This window comes from Cyclopterus lumpus, chromosome 14 (genome assembly GCF_009769545.1).
Source record: "Cyclopterus lumpus isolate fCycLum1 chromosome 14, fCycLum1.pri, whole genome shotgun sequence".
NCBI classification, from domain to species: Eukaryota; Metazoa; Chordata; class Actinopteri; order Perciformes; family Cyclopteridae; genus Cyclopterus; species Cyclopterus lumpus.
The window spans coordinates 15661166-15678665 of record NC_046979.1 but is presented as its reverse complement, the minus strand read 5'-3'; the positions used below and the strand labels follow the sequence as shown (position 1 = coordinate 15678665).

At 43.0% G+C, this 17500-nt stretch overlaps 1 protein-coding gene across 1 annotated transcript in view; it reads right to left on the bottom strand.

The window, feature by feature from the left end:
• The window catches only part of npas2 (neuronal PAS domain protein 2), a 34886-nt gene that overhangs the window by 276 nt on the left and 17110 nt on the right, over nucleotides 1–17500 (bottom strand). Inside the window, exons 2-22 of the mRNA XM_034550990.1 lie at nucleotides 13791–13962; nucleotides 12482–12538; nucleotides 11564–11718; nucleotides 11333–11424; nucleotides 10978–11067; nucleotides 10554–10674; nucleotides 9319–9432; nucleotides 8640–8755; nucleotides 7595–7677; nucleotides 7383–7489; nucleotides 7124–7271; nucleotides 6865–6949; nucleotides 6649–6769; nucleotides 5117–5214; nucleotides 4920–5006; nucleotides 4423–4623; nucleotides 3532–3759; nucleotides 2924–3111; nucleotides 2561–2653; nucleotides 2238–2457; nucleotides 1–789 (exon numbers count right to left, since the gene is read on the bottom strand). The exon at nucleotides 1–789 is cut by the window's left edge and continues 276 nt beyond it. Of these exons, the coding sequence (XP_034406881.1) occupies nucleotides 598–789; nucleotides 2238–2457; nucleotides 2561–2653; nucleotides 2924–3111; nucleotides 3532–3759; nucleotides 4423–4623; nucleotides 4920–5006; nucleotides 5117–5214; nucleotides 6649–6769; nucleotides 6865–6949; nucleotides 7124–7271; nucleotides 7383–7489; nucleotides 7595–7677; nucleotides 8640–8755; nucleotides 9319–9432; nucleotides 10554–10674; nucleotides 10978–11067; nucleotides 11333–11424; nucleotides 11564–11718; nucleotides 12482–12538; nucleotides 13791–13846 (2652 nt within the window). The 5' untranslated portion in view covers nucleotides 13847–13962 and the 3' untranslated portion in view covers nucleotides 1–597. The remainder of the gene's footprint in view (nucleotides 790–2237; nucleotides 2458–2560; nucleotides 2654–2923; nucleotides 3112–3531; nucleotides 3760–4422; nucleotides 4624–4919; nucleotides 5007–5116; nucleotides 5215–6648; nucleotides 6770–6864; nucleotides 6950–7123; nucleotides 7272–7382; nucleotides 7490–7594; nucleotides 7678–8639; nucleotides 8756–9318; nucleotides 9433–10553; nucleotides 10675–10977; nucleotides 11068–11332; nucleotides 11425–11563; nucleotides 11719–12481; nucleotides 12539–13790; nucleotides 13963–17500) is intronic.

The window sequence follows — 17500 nt, the reverse complement described above, 5'->3', positions numbered from 1 at the left end:
ATTGTTTGGAGGACAGAATGGGAGCGACGTTGGACGTCTGCTAGCGGAGACAAACATCGAGGTCGATCAAAAAACTCTTTGATGAGATGAACCGTTTATACTGGAGCAGGGGGGATGATTGTCACTGGGGAGGGGTGTCGAGCTGTTATCAGTCAGGAAAGTAGAACATTAATTCAGGGGCAAAAGTAAATATTCTACCTTTTTGTAGGGGGCGGGACAAAAGTGCAAACACTAAAGGAAACTTGTTCAGATGATGTCTTATCGAGAGCTTTGATAATCCACTTCTTCCAGCAGTTTCACCGCTTGACGGCTGATGGAGGCCGAGCCCCTCAGACTCTCCTCGGATCCCTGCACATGACGTTCGGTCAGTGCAGCCTCTGCTGGTGGTTTTCACTCCGGGGACAAACCGGACCCCCCTTCCTCTGAACGGGCAGCCAGAAACCGACAGCGAGGTCACTAGAAGCGGTTTTCCACTTTCAAGCATCTCCAGGGCAGAACTTGACGTTGGGTTTTCACTTCCAAATGCCACAACGTGCTGCCGCCGACGCGGCGACGGCACAGCGGGATATCTCGGCGCTCTAACGCAGTGCCAACGCACTACCGAGTCAGCATATTTCGGAAGTCTGAAACACTGCCAGTCTGGTTTTGGGAATGTTGGTATTGCCTTTGTTGCTGTTGCGCCTGCGGCAGTTGCTGCTGCTGGATGTATCCCACAGTGCTTTGCTGTGGGACATTAGTGGTGTGTAAGAAGGCTGGAGTAGATCCACCGTGTACAAGTCCTTGAGCCATCTGGAGACACAAAAGAACTGTTTATTATAATAAGCAGTGTATACACTAGTGCCATCACCTCAAGAGGGAGTTAAACATGTGAGTGGAGCAAGTTTGACCGAGCCATCATCAGTATGACTTTACTTTGTTTCCAATACCAAAATTAATACAGCCCTTAATGTTGTAATGGTTTCGAGCTTAAAAAGTTAAATCCCACATGAAGAGGGTAATTAGCAAAAGCCAAAATGATGCAAACAAAAACTGTTTCCAGATTTCAAAGAGGACCTAAATGAAGGACACCAGGGCCCTATTTCTCGTACATGGTTCAACTAAGTCGATCAAATTATTATCATTTATTATCCAGCTTAAATTAACACGATGATTGAAATCAGGCTATCCCGGTTTCTCAAAGGCTGATCCGCGCTCAAACAATCTCGTTAATTTGAACCAGACTTCAGTATTCAGGATAGTTGCTCGTGCCCGTCCGACTTTAAAAGGGTGAAGCGTCGATTTTCTAACAGCACAAAGGCAAATAAACTAAACATTTTTGGATGTGTTGCTATGGTGATTTTGCCGAACTTGCTTCGTGGAACCGAAAGGCCTGACTTGTGTAATCTCATCCGGAAAATTATCCAGCTAACTACGTTAGCCAGGTACGAATAATAGAGCCCAGGCAGGTGGAATTAAACAACAAGCCAGCTTTAATGTAACAACACTAGAGCCGGATGGGAATAAGACCAGAGGTAAAGAAATACAAATGAACTCAGGGGAATGGACCGAGGACCAGCCGTAACAAACACAGACCGCCTGACATTGAATTCAACAGGAACCAGGCGATGCACGAACCCAGGACCATGACACCAACTGTGTGTCCTCCAAGAGTTAATGAAGCAACAGTTACAGCAGCGCAGTAACATTTTCCTTTCAAGAGCAGGTTGTGCTGACATTTAACTGGCTGTAGTTTTGTTATAATGAAGGGTGGAAAAATAGTTCAGTGAATTGAAGCCCCGATGCAGAGACGTGATGTTGTCCTCAGCACACGGCAACATGCTCCTCGATGATCCGACCGCACACAGAAGGAGGAATATATCAGATTTAATTCTCACAAGAAAAGTATGAAATCTTGGGTATGGAACATGGACTTGTGACTTGTGCGTGACAAACAAGTCTGGAGAAAATTATTTATGTGGCCTAACGAATTTTAGATTACATCAGAGCTTTGCTGCAAAGCCGAGGTTTTAGAGCGATAGAAAATAACACGGATCTCTGACAGAATTACACAGTAGCCTGTTGCTGTGGTAACCAATAATTTAGGTGCAGTGTAATGCCTGAAATTATCATAAATCAGTTAGAATAAAGCCATTGGTTATTAAACTGAGCTGCATTATGCAACTAGCCATCACATATATCATTGTAGTAAAAAGTCTAGAAGACAAAGGACAACAGTTCACAGCCGACGGACGTCGTACCTGAAAGAACTGCTGGGGCTGCTGTAGCTGCTGTAGCTGCAGGGAGTGCTGAGAGGCCTGAGGCTGCGTCTGATAGGCCGACGGGGACTGGTTTGCGATGAAACTGTTGTGCGGGATCATTATGGGGGACGTGAAGACCGGGGAGGGGACGAGGACGGCGTTGCAGTTGACCTGTTGCATGGAGAACGACGGGGCGATGATCTGCTGCTCCAAGGTGTATCTGTTTGGAGGGCACAACGACGAACTTAGGCACAATGTGAAATAGCACCGTGCAAACAGAAAGGTGTGTGTGTGTGTGTGCAGTGTGATCAAACTGTTCTCACATGGTTTGGGAGATGCCCGTGTTGCACTGGGAAGGCTGCGAGGTGACACTGCTAGCGGGAACCAGCGCCTGCATCGGCTGGTTGAGGAGCATGCTGCAGGGAATGAAATCGGTCACTGACAGAACCCTCGAAGCGAGGTTTCAGAGAGCATGTTCCTCTTATGAAGAATATTAAGGTAGTACCACTTAAAAAACAAGGTGGTAACTAGTTGAAGGAGGATGTTTTCACTGCCAACTGCATCCGCTATTCATAAAGCTGATGGCATAATTGGTAATTTCTCATAGTTTATGCCATACTGCCAATGTTATCTGTGGTTTGAAATGGCTGGATTTCACATGTTATGTGAAACGGATCGTCTCTCACCGTAGTTGCCCATCTTGGTTGAACTCGCCGTCTGTAAGTCTTTGGTTCACGTCCTGCAGAGACCTCGTGTTGGTCTGAGAGAACATCATGGGGTTGCTGTAGAAAGGCATCGTGACGCTCGTGTTCGTCTGCACGGGCACGCTCACCGACTGCGCCGGCCCGCTCCGTGCAATCCTCTGCTGGAGCTGCTGAAACAAAGGAAACACAAAAACTAAACATTAAGCAAATATCTGATGTGCAGATACTTACTTCCTGCACCAAAATAAGTCGGCAAAAGAAAAGAAAACAGGTGTATTTTTGAATGAAATTGCACCACCAGCAGGTGTCTGTGTCTTTTTACTACAGTGCAAACAAGCACCAACTGCAAGCAGCATATGGCTGTCAAAATGAATAACCCCCGTTATTGTTGTGATGTTTATATCTTTAAATAACAGACTGACATTAACGGCTGAATCCATAACCTGTCTCCTGTGGTGTCTGTCGTGAGAACTGAAGCAGGCTACCAGTCGTCAGCTGCTAATGACTGAAGGTAACTTGATTCAATATTTCTCCTCTTAACATTACAGGACAGATTGTTTTAGATGTGCATGCTTCTGTAGGCTTTGTACCTGTGTTGAGGGTGAGCTGATCGCTCTCAGGACTGAGTGAGGGGATGAACTGTGGGCCCCGCAGGACGGTGGTTTAGAGTGGCCCGAGTGCTGCCTGGTCAACCCTGCCTGGCTCTGCTGGGCCGCCCTCCGTGATCCCTGCTGGGGGGGCTGCTGCTGCTGCTGCTGCTGCTGCTGCTGCTGCTGGGCCTGGCCAAAGTCATTTTGGATAGGCTGCTGTAACAACATCTTACACACACATAAACAGAAATATTATTCTATCCTTCGTTTGCTTAAAATTTTTTTTTTTTTTAAAGTTTAGATTTAATTTGAATTGGAAGTTTGCTTCCACAGGGATGTTTCTAGAAAATTATTGTTTATTATTAAAAGACAAACTCTATTTAGTTATTGTGTTTGGTGTTTAACAGCACAGCAGTGTGTCTGCAATGCCTTAGATGTATTTATATTTAGGTGAGTTTACACTGGTAAGGGAAGGACAGTCAGGGACGGTTTAATTCTGATTGGCTAACTGTTAATCTGTTGCACAAAAATGTGCGTTTGTGTTTTAAATCCCGGCTCGTCTGAGGTCGCCTTCACATCCAGCAGGAAATGACGTGTGACAACTTGTCTTTACGTGACAAGCCTGACAACATTCCCAGAGTCTCTTCTCTGTGCTTGTTATGTTGTGGTTAGAGTACTTAGACTGAGCTGGTTTGGGCCGGCCTCTTGGTGGGGCCCTTCCACCATCACTCTGAGGGGTTTGGTAATGTAAGCTTATAATACGATGCTGAAATTCATTAACAGCTCTTACTTAAATGCCAAACTTTTTCTTTATATCTAGATTAAAGTCTGCAGCTATCTTCTTTTTATTTAGTGCGCCATGCCATGGATAGTTCTTTATGGGAGTGTTACCTGGAGATTAGCGAGGTGAAGCTTCTCCTTAATGTCGTGCAGCTCCTGCTGCTGCGTCTTAATGTCAGCTTGCAGAATGCGCGTCCTCTCCTCCAGCTGCTCCTTCAGCTGGTTCATTACACAGAGCTGGGGCTGCTGCAGCTGATACATGGGCGGTGGTGGTGGTGGCGGCTGCGGCTGTGGCTGTGGCTGTGGCTGCTGCTGCAAAGACAGGATGCAAAAAAGCAACAGACATGAGACAAGTTTTCTTTTGTACTGTTATATATATTTCTTTTCTCAGTAAACGTAGCATGTGAGCACATCAGTTATAGCACAAATCGTATAATGGCTTATTCATGTGAGTGACCGTCTTTCTCACTTGATTTTTATAACACATATGGCCTCAAAGGCACAAGCAACAGATGCAATGAACACAAAGCATCACCAGTCGTAACAATAAGACATTGTACACAGAGGAGAGGAAGGCAACAGGCAGGAGAAGAAGTCGAAGCACTAACCATTGTGGAGTGCTTGCTGCAGGTGGGAGAAAGGGAGAGGCTCAGTTGGGGCACGAGGTCAAAGGAATTTTGTCTTTGTGCCAAATTCTACAGGGAAAATGACAACGTTTTACACTAAATCTTTGCAATCTGTGACATGATGTTGTGTCAACTTGTCTCCAAAGACAGACAGAGACACGTAAACCTTGTGAACTGACCTTTGAACTACTAGGTTGTAGTCTGGCAGAGGTCTTCTCCGTCCCAATGGAAGCAGACTGCCATGATGGCGTGCAGGCTTCTGTGTAGGAGTTAGGTGCTGCAAGACAGACAGGTCATCTCTAAACACACTTAGATAATAGTAGACTGAGGATGTGTTCAGCTAGGTCATCATTACTGCTTTTCGTTGTCAAATAACAGCTAAAGAATAACTACAAACAAAGGGATGATACAACTAAAGTCTTCAAGTTGTGGGTTGTGAGTGGGATACACTTTATTATTTATCTTTTATTTCTCAGAGCTGTGCTCATCCGGGAAAGAACAGCTTCATTAAATATTTGCTTAAATCCAATAACCTTCGTTTAAAGATTGGACTCTTTGCTCTATCAAAAAACATGTGGTCTCTATTGAAGAAAACCAAATAATCATGTGATTATAATTGACATTAGTGTATTAATAACGGCAATGAACTTCGCATTCTTGAATCAATTGGGGATTTTGTTCATTTTCCCTAAGCAGAGTAACTATAGCCTCTCTGAGGTGAAATGCATTTCCTTTGTGGTTGTATAACAATAGCCCCAGATTGCAACAACATTCTGCCTCTGACTTAAACCCACAAACTGGGATGCATTCAGCGGATGCTTTTTCATCGTAGCCGTCGCAAAATGAATAAGCTTAGAGAAACCATCCACAAGCTATTGTTCTGACAGATACCGTTTTTTACGAATTTGTCTTTGGAAATAGTGAAATTGTTTTTTTCTGTGTGGGAAGACAGCAGCAGCAGCAGCAGCAGCAGCAGCTATGTTAATGAAAAGCAACTGTAATTAGTCTGTTACTGCCGCTGTGTATCGGTCATGAACATGCAGATGGAAGTGAATTGTTTTCGACGGTGGGCGGAAGAGCAGCTAAAGTCAGAGAGAATGGAGGCTCAAACAAACAGGGCATGCTAAAGTAAGCCTTGGAAACATTTCATCATAGGTGCAGCGTCACCCACCCACACGCGCACGCACGCGCACACACACACACACACACACACACACACACACACACACACACACACACACACACACACACACACACACACACACACACACACACACACACACACACACACACACACACACACACACACACACACACACACACACACACACACACACACACACACACACACACGGAGGACTTCTGCTGCTTAGTTACAGAAAACAAAGTCCGCTCAGATCAACTGTAGGATTTGTCAGGTTTAAATCTATTCGAAAGATTGTATTCTGAATTTGAAAAAGGATGATCTGTTATTACTCTTGACCCATTGAGTGTTATTACTGATGCTGCAGTGAATAACAACAGGAGTCATTTCCTTTGCTGCCTTAGAAAGTCTCACCGTGTGTAAATTCTCCAAAGAAGAGAATCCTGTTCTCTCCGCTAAATTTCAATCACACCGCCGTTCCTTCAGCAATTCATGGGAGCAGGATTTCTGTACATGTTGACCTGCTGTGGAGTGAGTTAGCCCTTTAGGGAGCAGAGGATGACTCACATGCAGAGTCCGACATGTGGGAGGACTTCCGGGAGCTGTGGGAGGACACCGAACGTGCGCCGCTGTTCCTGTCCTGCGGAGGGTCCAGTGTGGAGCAGATGTCCAAGTACAGCTCCTGAGCCTGGGACACAGAGATGTTCAACACCGAGGGTCAGATCTGAAGATGAAAAATAATAAGCGCCACACACTGGATGTAAAAGGGAACATAACGCTCACCTTCACTGAAGAGGGAGCAACCTCGGGTGGAGACAGCTCCTCAAAGCCAAACGCTCTCCTCCTCTCAGCTCGCACCTCAGCATAACTGACAAAACAGCACACGGAGAGAGTATGTGTGAGTGTATATCTAATTCAACATTAAGCTACATTTTTAAATTTTTTTATTTTAAGACGACCAATGCCTTGCACACATCCCTAATCTCAGGACACTGACAGAGTGCACACATGTCTCCCTGTGCAGACATTCGACGAGGCTTACCTGACAACAGTGTGAGTGCAGACGATGAACTCGGGCTTGGAGTTCCACTGGTGGTAAGTGATGTAGTAGTGAGTCTGCAACCAAATCCACTGCTGACCTTTGGTCAGGAAGCGATAGTAGCAGGATTTACCCTTTCCAAACTGCATTACTGAGGAGAGGAAAAACTGAATGTAAACCTGGTCCCCATATTTTCTGAGATGGATTGGTGGATGCGGTGGTGGGGAAGGCGGTTGGAAACCGAGAAGCGACAGTTACTCACGCTGCTTATGACACTGAGCTATAAGCTCCAAGTCATCCACATGATAGTAATCATAGCCAGAAGTTCCAAGAACTTCGAAGGGTAAATATCCAATGATCGGTGACGCTCTGAAACATGAAAAGGAGACGATGAACATGCGAGAAAGACAAATTATTGCGAAAAAAAAGCGACGCTGCCAATTAACAGGAGAAGGAATCATACAAATCATTTACCGGTGATCTAAAAACAGGAACTTCCATTCAAGGCTGTGTCTGGATGTGAATTCATCACAGGGATCTTCCACATTACACAGATCCTAAACGAAAATAACAGTGTGTCACGATTGGGATTTTACAGCAAAGAAGGGAATTAGCAGTCTTATAATATTTTCTTTTCGCTGGGAGATTCCACTAGATCCAGCTACTAGATCCAGCTACTAGATTCAGCTACTCTAATGTGAAGCAGGTAGAAGTCATTCATCACGTCTTGTCTTCAAATCGTACCACTTTGTTCATACATAACAGTTTAAGACATTTTCACAAATACAATGTAGTCCGTTTAAATATAGAGGGGATCTAACCCTTTACATTCCTACTGCTATGTATGTAGCACTTGCCTGACAATTGTTTACATTCAATCATATTTGTTTGAAAGTAGTCTGTGGGAGTAAAATAACAATAACAAAATACGTCAAGCGTAGAGTTAAAGAAACTACAGATTAAAACCAGTATTTGCAGTAGATTTGTTTGAGGGAAAGATGTGTCATATGATGCAGACTACACGGTTACAGTTACTCCATCTGGCAAATCAATGCAATCAGAGTCTTTTACATTTTGGAATAAGTAGAGGGGGAGAGTTGAAGCCTGTCCAAAAGATCTGGTTCTTCTGGCGCTTTCTTCTCATGTAAGGCAGAAAAATGCGCGAGTAAAAAAATGTTACAATAAAAACACCTGCCAGACTTGCATTTTTTGGGCTTGGAGATTTAGAACAGGGTTTGAGTTCAATGTTCAACTGTTACTGGGATATGTGACATTAACACAATCTCAGAAAGGTTACAGGACTTTCATTTGCTTCAATAACTTGTGTTTAGATTTCAGCTCAGAGAGCCCCTCTGGGATCAGATGTATCTTAATGATGTAATCTGTTGGAAGGCACACATTGTGCAACAAGAAATCTCCAGATAGTGAGAGTTTGCATGGACTAAAATGAATATGATCCCTCACACAAAATCCCACCACCTCTGAAAGAAAGACACAAGATGTGAACATCCGGGCTTACCTTAACAAACTGTGGAGTGACTAATCGTACAGTAGCAATGAGGCAGACCTGCTCCTCCAGCGATGACTGAAGGCTTCTTGGTAACGTCAAATCGAGCCCGTTACAAGATGTAGGCACTATGTGAAAGAAGGCGAGATGAATGGAGAAAACCGTCAGCTGTGACATCCATCTCAATTCCATCCCATGAAAAATAACTTGCTTTTATATCTGTTTCCATTCAGTTGGTTAAAGCTACGATAAGGAACTTTAACTTTGTGTTGATTTTGCCGGCCCCTGTGGACAAAAGCGGTAGTGTTTCCAAGCACTGGGGTCCATTTAGAGAACGTCTCATTTTATTGCAGCAGGGTCTGACAGTCTGCCCGGCGCAGCCTTGGTCTTCACTAAGCAGCGCGGCGTCGTTGTTGGGAAATGTGGCAAAGATCTGCCGACCAGGTGGCTCCAATTAAAAGCATTAAAAATAACTTATAGAAATATCCAATCTTCTCATTTACTTATGTAGGTCATATAGAGTCATCAGTCATCAGTATTAAGTCGAGACAGTTTACCAACTAGTTAAAAGTTCCTCACAGTAACTTTCGGTAAAAGCAGATTAAGAGAATTGAGCTTAACTGCACTAAAGTTACAGATTGTACTGAATCTTAAGTCTTTAAAATAAAGAAGAGAAAATAAAAATCCTTACCATTGTTATGAAACTTGAAATCTCCCACAAACTTGACGTACTCGTACACCGGCGGTTCCTTTGGGTCAATGTTACCTCTGGCTAGGTGACAGCAAAATTCAATATGTGCCTCGCCTGAAAAACAGCAGATTTGATTTTCAAGGTTAACAACCATTTCTTCTTTATAACAAAGTGTCTCCTAATGAGGGGCTCCTTGATCATGTCTGTGTTTTTTTTGACAAAAATGCAATTAATTTGTAACCAAAACTGAATAGCTAATTTCGGCTATCAAATATTAAAACATTTATTTAGGGTTATTATATAATGCTATGTTTTAATGTTCAATAATACATTATGTCCATCCATTGGCGGAGTCAAAAAGCAGATTTATAGTTTGAACGAATGACAAATTAACTTTAAGCTTCAACTCTCTGAAGAGGGATCAAAGGGTTGACCTCGACTTTATTTACCATTAAAGTGCAGAATTTGCGAGCAGCTACAGGCGGGATTATTCCACAGAGGTTAAAAAATCCAACTAGTTTTCAGTGGGAAGGCCAATTGACCACTTGAATACACTTTTATGTGTATTATAGAAATATTCTTTTCACAAAATGTTTCAATTCACATCAAAGCAGAAATGTTGCTTGAAAGACAGCCAATCATTTTGATGCAGGAAAGACAAAGCACGGATCTCTCTTTTGAAATGTGCCACAGAGAAGGCTCCAGACATGGCTCCGGGACAGTTTCTATTTAGGCTTCTAAGTATAGGCCGAGACACTCGCTCCGCACCATCTCTCTTTCTCAGAAAAGCCCAATAGTAACACAGGATTAAGGTCAGTGTCTTGAGCCCCATATACTACACTGCTTTGGATTACTGTGCTAACATAACAGTGATTTAAAGTCTTAACTATGATACTAAGCTAGCTCCTATTATTAGCGAAAGGGCTAATCATAGATCCACACAATTCAATAAACTTTGGACCCCAATTCGGCAACCTGCTCTAAATTTAAAGAGTTTGAACTCGGAAAAGAGCTCGTCATGAGTCGGGTATAGTTTGTGTGACAGACAAAAGCCTTCTGACACAGATCTTTGATCTAAAAATGAATAATGTCAACGCTGACTATATTTGTGTCACAAACTGAACTTGTAACCTCCTGATATGAGAGACAATCAGATACAACGTGGCGTTAAGAGACAGACAAGAGACAGACAGAAGCCAGACGTGTGCGGAGAGGCCGTCCGGTGGGACACTCACTGTCAAGGAAGTCAGCAGCAGTGGGGTCAGTCATCAGCATGTGGGATGATAGCAGCTTGTACACCTCCCCGTGTTCCCGCTCCGGAAGGAAATTCAAGATATTTTGGTCCACCATATCTGACTGGTGCAAAAGGATAGATGAACTTTAAGCATCAGAGCTCGTGGCAGCTTGAACCGGCGCATACAGTAATTTATGTTATTCATTATCATTCATTCATTACCGGAAATAAGTTAAAAGCCACAAACTGAAATCTTGACGTGGTTGTAAACGTGTTTTAGGAACATCGAGGCAAATATGAAATGTCTACTTCCAACATGTCCTGGATCAGATCAGATAAATTGCAGATATACATTTATCAGAGCAGGTCAAATATATTGTTCTAATCAAGCAGCATTCGTCACTTATTTCGGCCTCTTCACTTACCGGTAAATGGCCAATGAGTGAAGACACGCTGTCAGATACGTATATGATGTTGCCATCTGTAGTTAATGCCACCAAGAAACCATCGAGGGCCTGGAGGAAGAGGGAGAAATGGGGCACTTTGATGATGTGGCCATAAGGTGTGAACGCATAAATGAAGAATTGCACTCATCATTATCTGTGGTAGTTACATGCATTACAACATGTGCTCTGTTCCCTATTTGCCTCTAAGTGCCTCCTCTACTACCACCACACTTTGAAGGGAGAGGGATTCCTTTTTGTTTTATTGACATGATTCATCAATGCGGACTGTTCCACAACTCGGACTGTTCCACAAACACATCCTCCTGAGCTTTACCTCCAGCATCAGCTGAGTGAACTCCTCATTACTGAGGAACGAGGGCTTCCAGTCCTGCCTCACATCACACGTTTCGTTCTGCGCAGTGATGTCTGAAAAAGACAAGGCCGAGGATTGAGTATAGCAAACTGTGTCAGAAGTTTATTATTGGGTAATGATGGAAGTGAAGGGGGTACTGAATAAAGGTGTGTCTAATATAAATGGGAATACATGCTGTATATAGTCCCCTGCCTTTCTGTTTCTGCAGGAAGTCAATAGTTCTCTGCAGTATGGTGGACTTGTCCATCTTGCGCGGATGGCCTTGACCCTGCAGCATGGTGCACAGCTCCTTGATGAGCACATTGAACTGGTCTCTCCTTTTCTTTTCCGACTTGTTACGAGAAGCCCTACAGCGGCCAACACAAGAGAACATTTATGAATCAGTGACATCGCAGGTGGAAGCTCGGCCAATCAAGCACCTGCAGTTCATGCGTCCTTGTCCTGTTTAGACTGAGCGTTGCTTTTCCAAACAAAAGCTCGCCAAGACCACAGGGACACAGTCAGTTGCAGACAGACGTCAAACGGGGAGAGAGACAGGAACAAGAGAGAGCAGCACAGCAATATAACTCAGAACTATGCGGTTCAATTTACACTGTACATTTTCATCTTGATTCCCTCCCTAATTGGTTTCAGCTTGTACCAGCTGTTGCTTTCAACTTGATTTGAGCCAACATCAATATGTTGGTGTCGTGTGAAAGCGGTCGCTCCGTGTGACGATCTCTTATTAACCAACTCTGCAGCTGTTAAGCCTCTTTTAGCTCCCGTTTTCGGATTTATCAAAGTCTTTCATTAATATAATTTTTGGCAGCGGGCAAACAAACCCACTGTGCGTTACCTTCTACACAGCAGACAGCAGAACAACTATGTTAGCAAGTTGAAGCATATTTTCCGAAGGAGTTGGAGGAATATTGGATATCCAACAGGTGGCCAAAAGCTTTCAAATGAGTGTTAATGTTGCGCCAAGAATTGGTACACCTATGCAGCTTTAATAAGAGAAAATGTTAATTTCGTGAAATGAGGTGACTCTTTCAATCTGGAGTTACAAATTTAGGACATTCTGGCATATTCAAGGTTCATGTAATTAAGAATGTATTTCTCCGAGAAACATACCTTTTTGCCCTGTCTTTGTCATCGTCATCCATTAAATCGTCCACGCCGCTGTTGGTGCTGAAAAACACAGGCGTACGGGGTAAATGTGTTTGATGATTTCACATTGTCCTCAGATAATAGCGTGGCATATTTATAAGTTGTCATGATACATTGTTGAACCTTTCACAATAGGCCCTTTTCACAGCGGACGTTTAGACTCGTCACAGTAGCAAAATAACATGTTATTTTCCTACTGTGATATAATAACACTGACAGTGCCTCAGTCAGCCGTGACAGTGTGACAGGGAACCAGCATGCACCACACCAAAACCCTGCAACCGAAGCAGCTAAATGGAATTCAGCCGTCATTTATTTTGTCGTTTACACCCGCACACCTTTTGTGACAAAAAGTGACATGTCAAAATGTCTTCTGCCAAACAGACACATTGAGGAGATTAACCTCGACACTCTGATCCCATATCTGTAAGCACTTCGCTAACACACTCGAATAACCTGGTAACCCAGTTGAAGCGCCTTGTTTTTCTGCCGCATTTAACAGGTCACTGTGGCATGTAAACGTCCTACTCTATATTTGGCCTGTGCACACTCAGGCTGACGCCGTTTGATACCGACGGGAAATATGGCAGCAATGTTTAACATGTGGAATCCCATTTTATGTGTGAGAGGACACCTGTTCTGTCAAAGAGCAGAGGGCTTAATCAGCAGCCCGTGGTATCGTTTTTACACATTGCTGCTCATGCAGGTTAACTATCTGAGGCCAGAACGGCACGTGTGGACTTTCATCAATGGGAACAGACATAACCATAAAGTCATAAAGCACTGAGGTATATGTAAACAGCCTCCTCCAAAAAAGACTTTAACCGGCCGGTATGCGAGTTGCCATAGATAAGCAATTTCAAGGTGTGCCTCCAGGCTTCTGCTCCCGAACATGACTCTCTTTGTTGGGTTCAAGTCGGGTTCAGAGTGTGTTGTTGAGTGACAACAGGCTGGGTTATTTTAATCTAAGTATAAATAATAAAGCTTCACCAAGGAAATGAATGTTGTATTTTAGACGCTATTAATAATTAACCAATAATTAAATATGTACCGATTAATTCTTACAATCCATAAAGAAAACCGTTTCAAATGTTAGCTCAAGTTCATTTCACCCTTCATACATATACATCCTACTGATGCAACATCTTAATTGGGAATACTTGAAAGGTGGAAGAACTATTTGCACAATATAGAATATGTACATAAAGTAGTGTGTATGGAGCAGAAGTACAATAAAGATCACAAAGTGAAGCTAATTTGTTTTAATACTCACTCCCATTCCCTGCGGCTGGATGGACAGGGACCCCCGAAGTCAGAAAGGTTGTCCATTCTCACTCCTTTTCCCAACCAGGCCCTTTCTGAAGTCCCATCCGCGCTGACCTCGTCGGAACACTCTATTGGAAAAACCTAGTGCGGACCAGTTGCCCACCACCTCCTCGGGTCCACTAAAGAAACAAATACAGAGCCATTTTATTGAAGATGAAAACTGTGTTGCGTAAATTCGTAATGTAAGCAGACATGAAAATACAGAAAGATCCACTATTCATCTGTAAAAGACAAAGAAAAATAATGAAACAAAGCCCTGTCCTTTTCTTTTTACTATAAGGACTTATATTAATGTGTTCTGCAAAGTAACCATTAATAAAACAATGTAAAGTGTCGTCGCAATCTTCAGCTACTACTTGGGTACAATGCCTCATCACTAAAGGAGGGTTTTTGCACAGAAGGAGCTCCCCTGACCTAGAAAAATGACTGAGGCAGAAACCTCTTTTGATAAGCCAGCATAAAAAGAGAGAGTAGAACAGCCACCTCCTTCACATCCTCTGTACAAAGCAAGCTTAAACTACATGGAGCAGAGACCTCTATTATGAACCAAACTAAGAACTCACACACCGGAGCCTTGGTCAGCTGCAATGAAACAAGAAACGGCTGTGTTACAGATATTAATACAGTGTCTACATATCGTCTTTATGTGGTTGACAACACACACACATCATCTCAGTCACCAAACCTCAACCGTCTGCACAGTAACAAAGACAAACTGTTTTACTCCTTGCTACTTTTAATAAGAGTCTTTCCTTCAGGAACACTAACAAATACTTTCTTTGAGCCTAAATTAAACTAGTCGTTAAATTACTTTGTGGTCTGGCAATATTTTACATTATATAATAATTATATCCAGGTTATTATTACAGCTGGTAGGTAATGTGAATTCAAGTCGTCAATGTTTTTGCTGGTTCGTCCGAGTGATGTACACACAAGGGAAACTAACATTATTGCATTTTCTATAATTTCAAAACAAATGGAGACCCATCTCAAAAAACACAAGTCTCAGTCTAAAAAAAAGAGTACCCCCCTTCCTGCACTTTCTTCAAACTAGCCTGAGCTTACAGAGTCTTATGGTAAAGAAGTATATTATGATACTGACTAAATGAAAGACCTTCATCTTTCATTTGTGGACGTTGTTGAGACGTAGGTCTCAATATTCGTCTCTACTCCAACAGCAAGAATGAACATACAACTGTAAATGTGTGAATGTGGTAAATAGTGAACGGCGAATGCACTTGCATTCATGTCGCTCCTTTCTAGTCTTTCGACCACTCAAAGCGCCGTGTCAACAACATGTCAGCCTTCCCCCATCTTCGTCTGCTGGGGTCGGCTCCAGTCCTCCCGCAACCCTCTCAAAGATAAGCAGCTAATGGACGAGAGGATGTCCAGGTTTTATTGAGAGAGATAAAAAAAAGCATTGCAGCTCAATACATTTCTTAAGTGGTGCAACATGGGAGACGAGGCGAGCCAGTGACAGACAGCTGATGTTCAAATGTTGGCCACTGTTAAGCTAAATGACCATTGTTATGCTCATATGTTCCTGTTCATGAAGATAGGATCACTGATCTGCTCCCCTTTTTTTCATATCACAAAGTCTCTCCTCTCCACTGCTTCATAGTTAAAAATCCTTCCATGGTCCAAATTCCTGTCCAGCCGGCACATTTAATTATTTAGCAACATTATGTATGTATTATGGTTGTCGTTCAAGCACATCTGTCGATTAACATTTTCTCTGTTACACATCAAATAGAATGGGTCGGATACAGCTATGGATCTAAAGAAATCAAACACAAGGCACAAAGCAAGGAGGATTTCTTCAATAAATGATGTTCATATACAGCTTGCAATAGACATTTACTTTTGATTGACAGCATCTTAAACACGGGAGGCGCGGTTTCACATCCCGTCTCCTACTTCAAATCAGCAATCTAATCATTTTAAAGTGTCTTATATTGACTGGCCTTAACCATGCTGTTATTGTTCTATAGGTGTCATGTCCCCAATCTTTGCTCTCGTTGCCAAAACATATTGTTTTCGGGGGCGGAAAGTTAATATTGATCTAGTTTACGTTTTGCTTTTTGTTTGCTTTTTGCTTTTTGTCTGTTTGGCGGATCAATGCAAATTTGTTTAATCCTAAAATTAAGATTGAGCTCTCCGTGTCCTCGTTTCAGGATGCACGCACCCCACCTTCAGGCTCAGCTGGTTCAAAGATGCACAAACCAGTTCAATTGGAACACACCTTTCCATTAGAGTCTTAATTAATATAAACAAAGCAACATCTCCTCCTCTTCGTCTCTGTCCACACAAGCACACACACAAACCCATTAGACAAGAAAGCAGCAGGGAGAGACTTTGCACTCCAGGATGCTGAACTGCCGACTTGTTACGGACAAATACAGCTTTCATTTAACGGGGCCCTTGAGATTGGACTGTTTCCCAAATTGATCATGAGAGCCGGAAACCCCCTGAAATGTTGATACAGAAACCAAATGTCAAACATTTGTCTGAGGTGCATGTTGACAAAAGTAAAAAACAAACATAAAACAAATGAAGGAATGATGAGAATTCAATTGAATCTATTGTGAAAATATTATACATCTGGAACGTTTAGTTAAAAATAAGCCATTTTTGTGACATCAAACATCCCTTTATGCAGCTTTCACTTGTCCATCTTCACACTGCAGCGCTATGTAAAATGAATCCTCACGTATCAGCCTGCATTCTTTTAACGTATTGAGGGCAAACCACACCTTGCAAGGTTAACAGCGAAGGAACACCAGAGTCTCGTTACACTTGTGCCCTCGGGTATTTAAAGCCTCTAACCAGCAACCTCAACTCATGACACACGTCTGTACACTGACGTTCATGACTCCACTCTGTACATAAACAGGCTGTAAAAAAGGAGGGGGACTATTACTCTGACAATAAATTACTCTATTATTGCACATTACCAAAGAGGAAACGCAAAGTAAGACTGGAAGTGTTTTTTCTGGGTGTAGGTTTCATTTTAAAGTTTAATGGGTGTAAAAAGTCCCTGCTGCTCTGAGCCTCACACCTCCCCCTATAGCGTGTTGTGGGATACGATGTTCTCCCTGAGTTTATCTAGTTTAACTCTACCTACGAGGTTTCCTGAGGCAAACAGCACTAGCACGCTGCCGATTTAAAAAGTCTCTGCCAGATTGTTCAGCGCTGTGCCGCCCTCAGACACCAGACCTGCTCGCTGCTGAAGATCACATCTGAAAAGCCCTTGTTCCCTCTTCAATTTTACTTCTTTCCCGTCACATCCGTATACTGGCGCTGGTCTTTGAACAGAGCAGTTTGTCATCTTGTAATCAGGTCCTGTCATGCGGTCTGTCAGATCCTCATTGACAGGTCTTGCGTGCGGCTCAGGTTAAGATAATTATGGAGGTAATGGTGGATTGGCTATCGAGCACACGGGTTGTTTTTGATACCATCGGCAGCTTTACGATAATAATGGCTTGCAGAAGACCTGGGCACAGATGATGGATCTTGACAGCAGATATTGCCCTAAAACAGACAAAATACCTGTTTGACATCAGTGAGCCTATCAGCTTCAGCCCAAAAGTAGAGCAGCTGCAACATTATATGAGCATTACATTCACATCTGACACGCAGAAGGGCTACACACACATC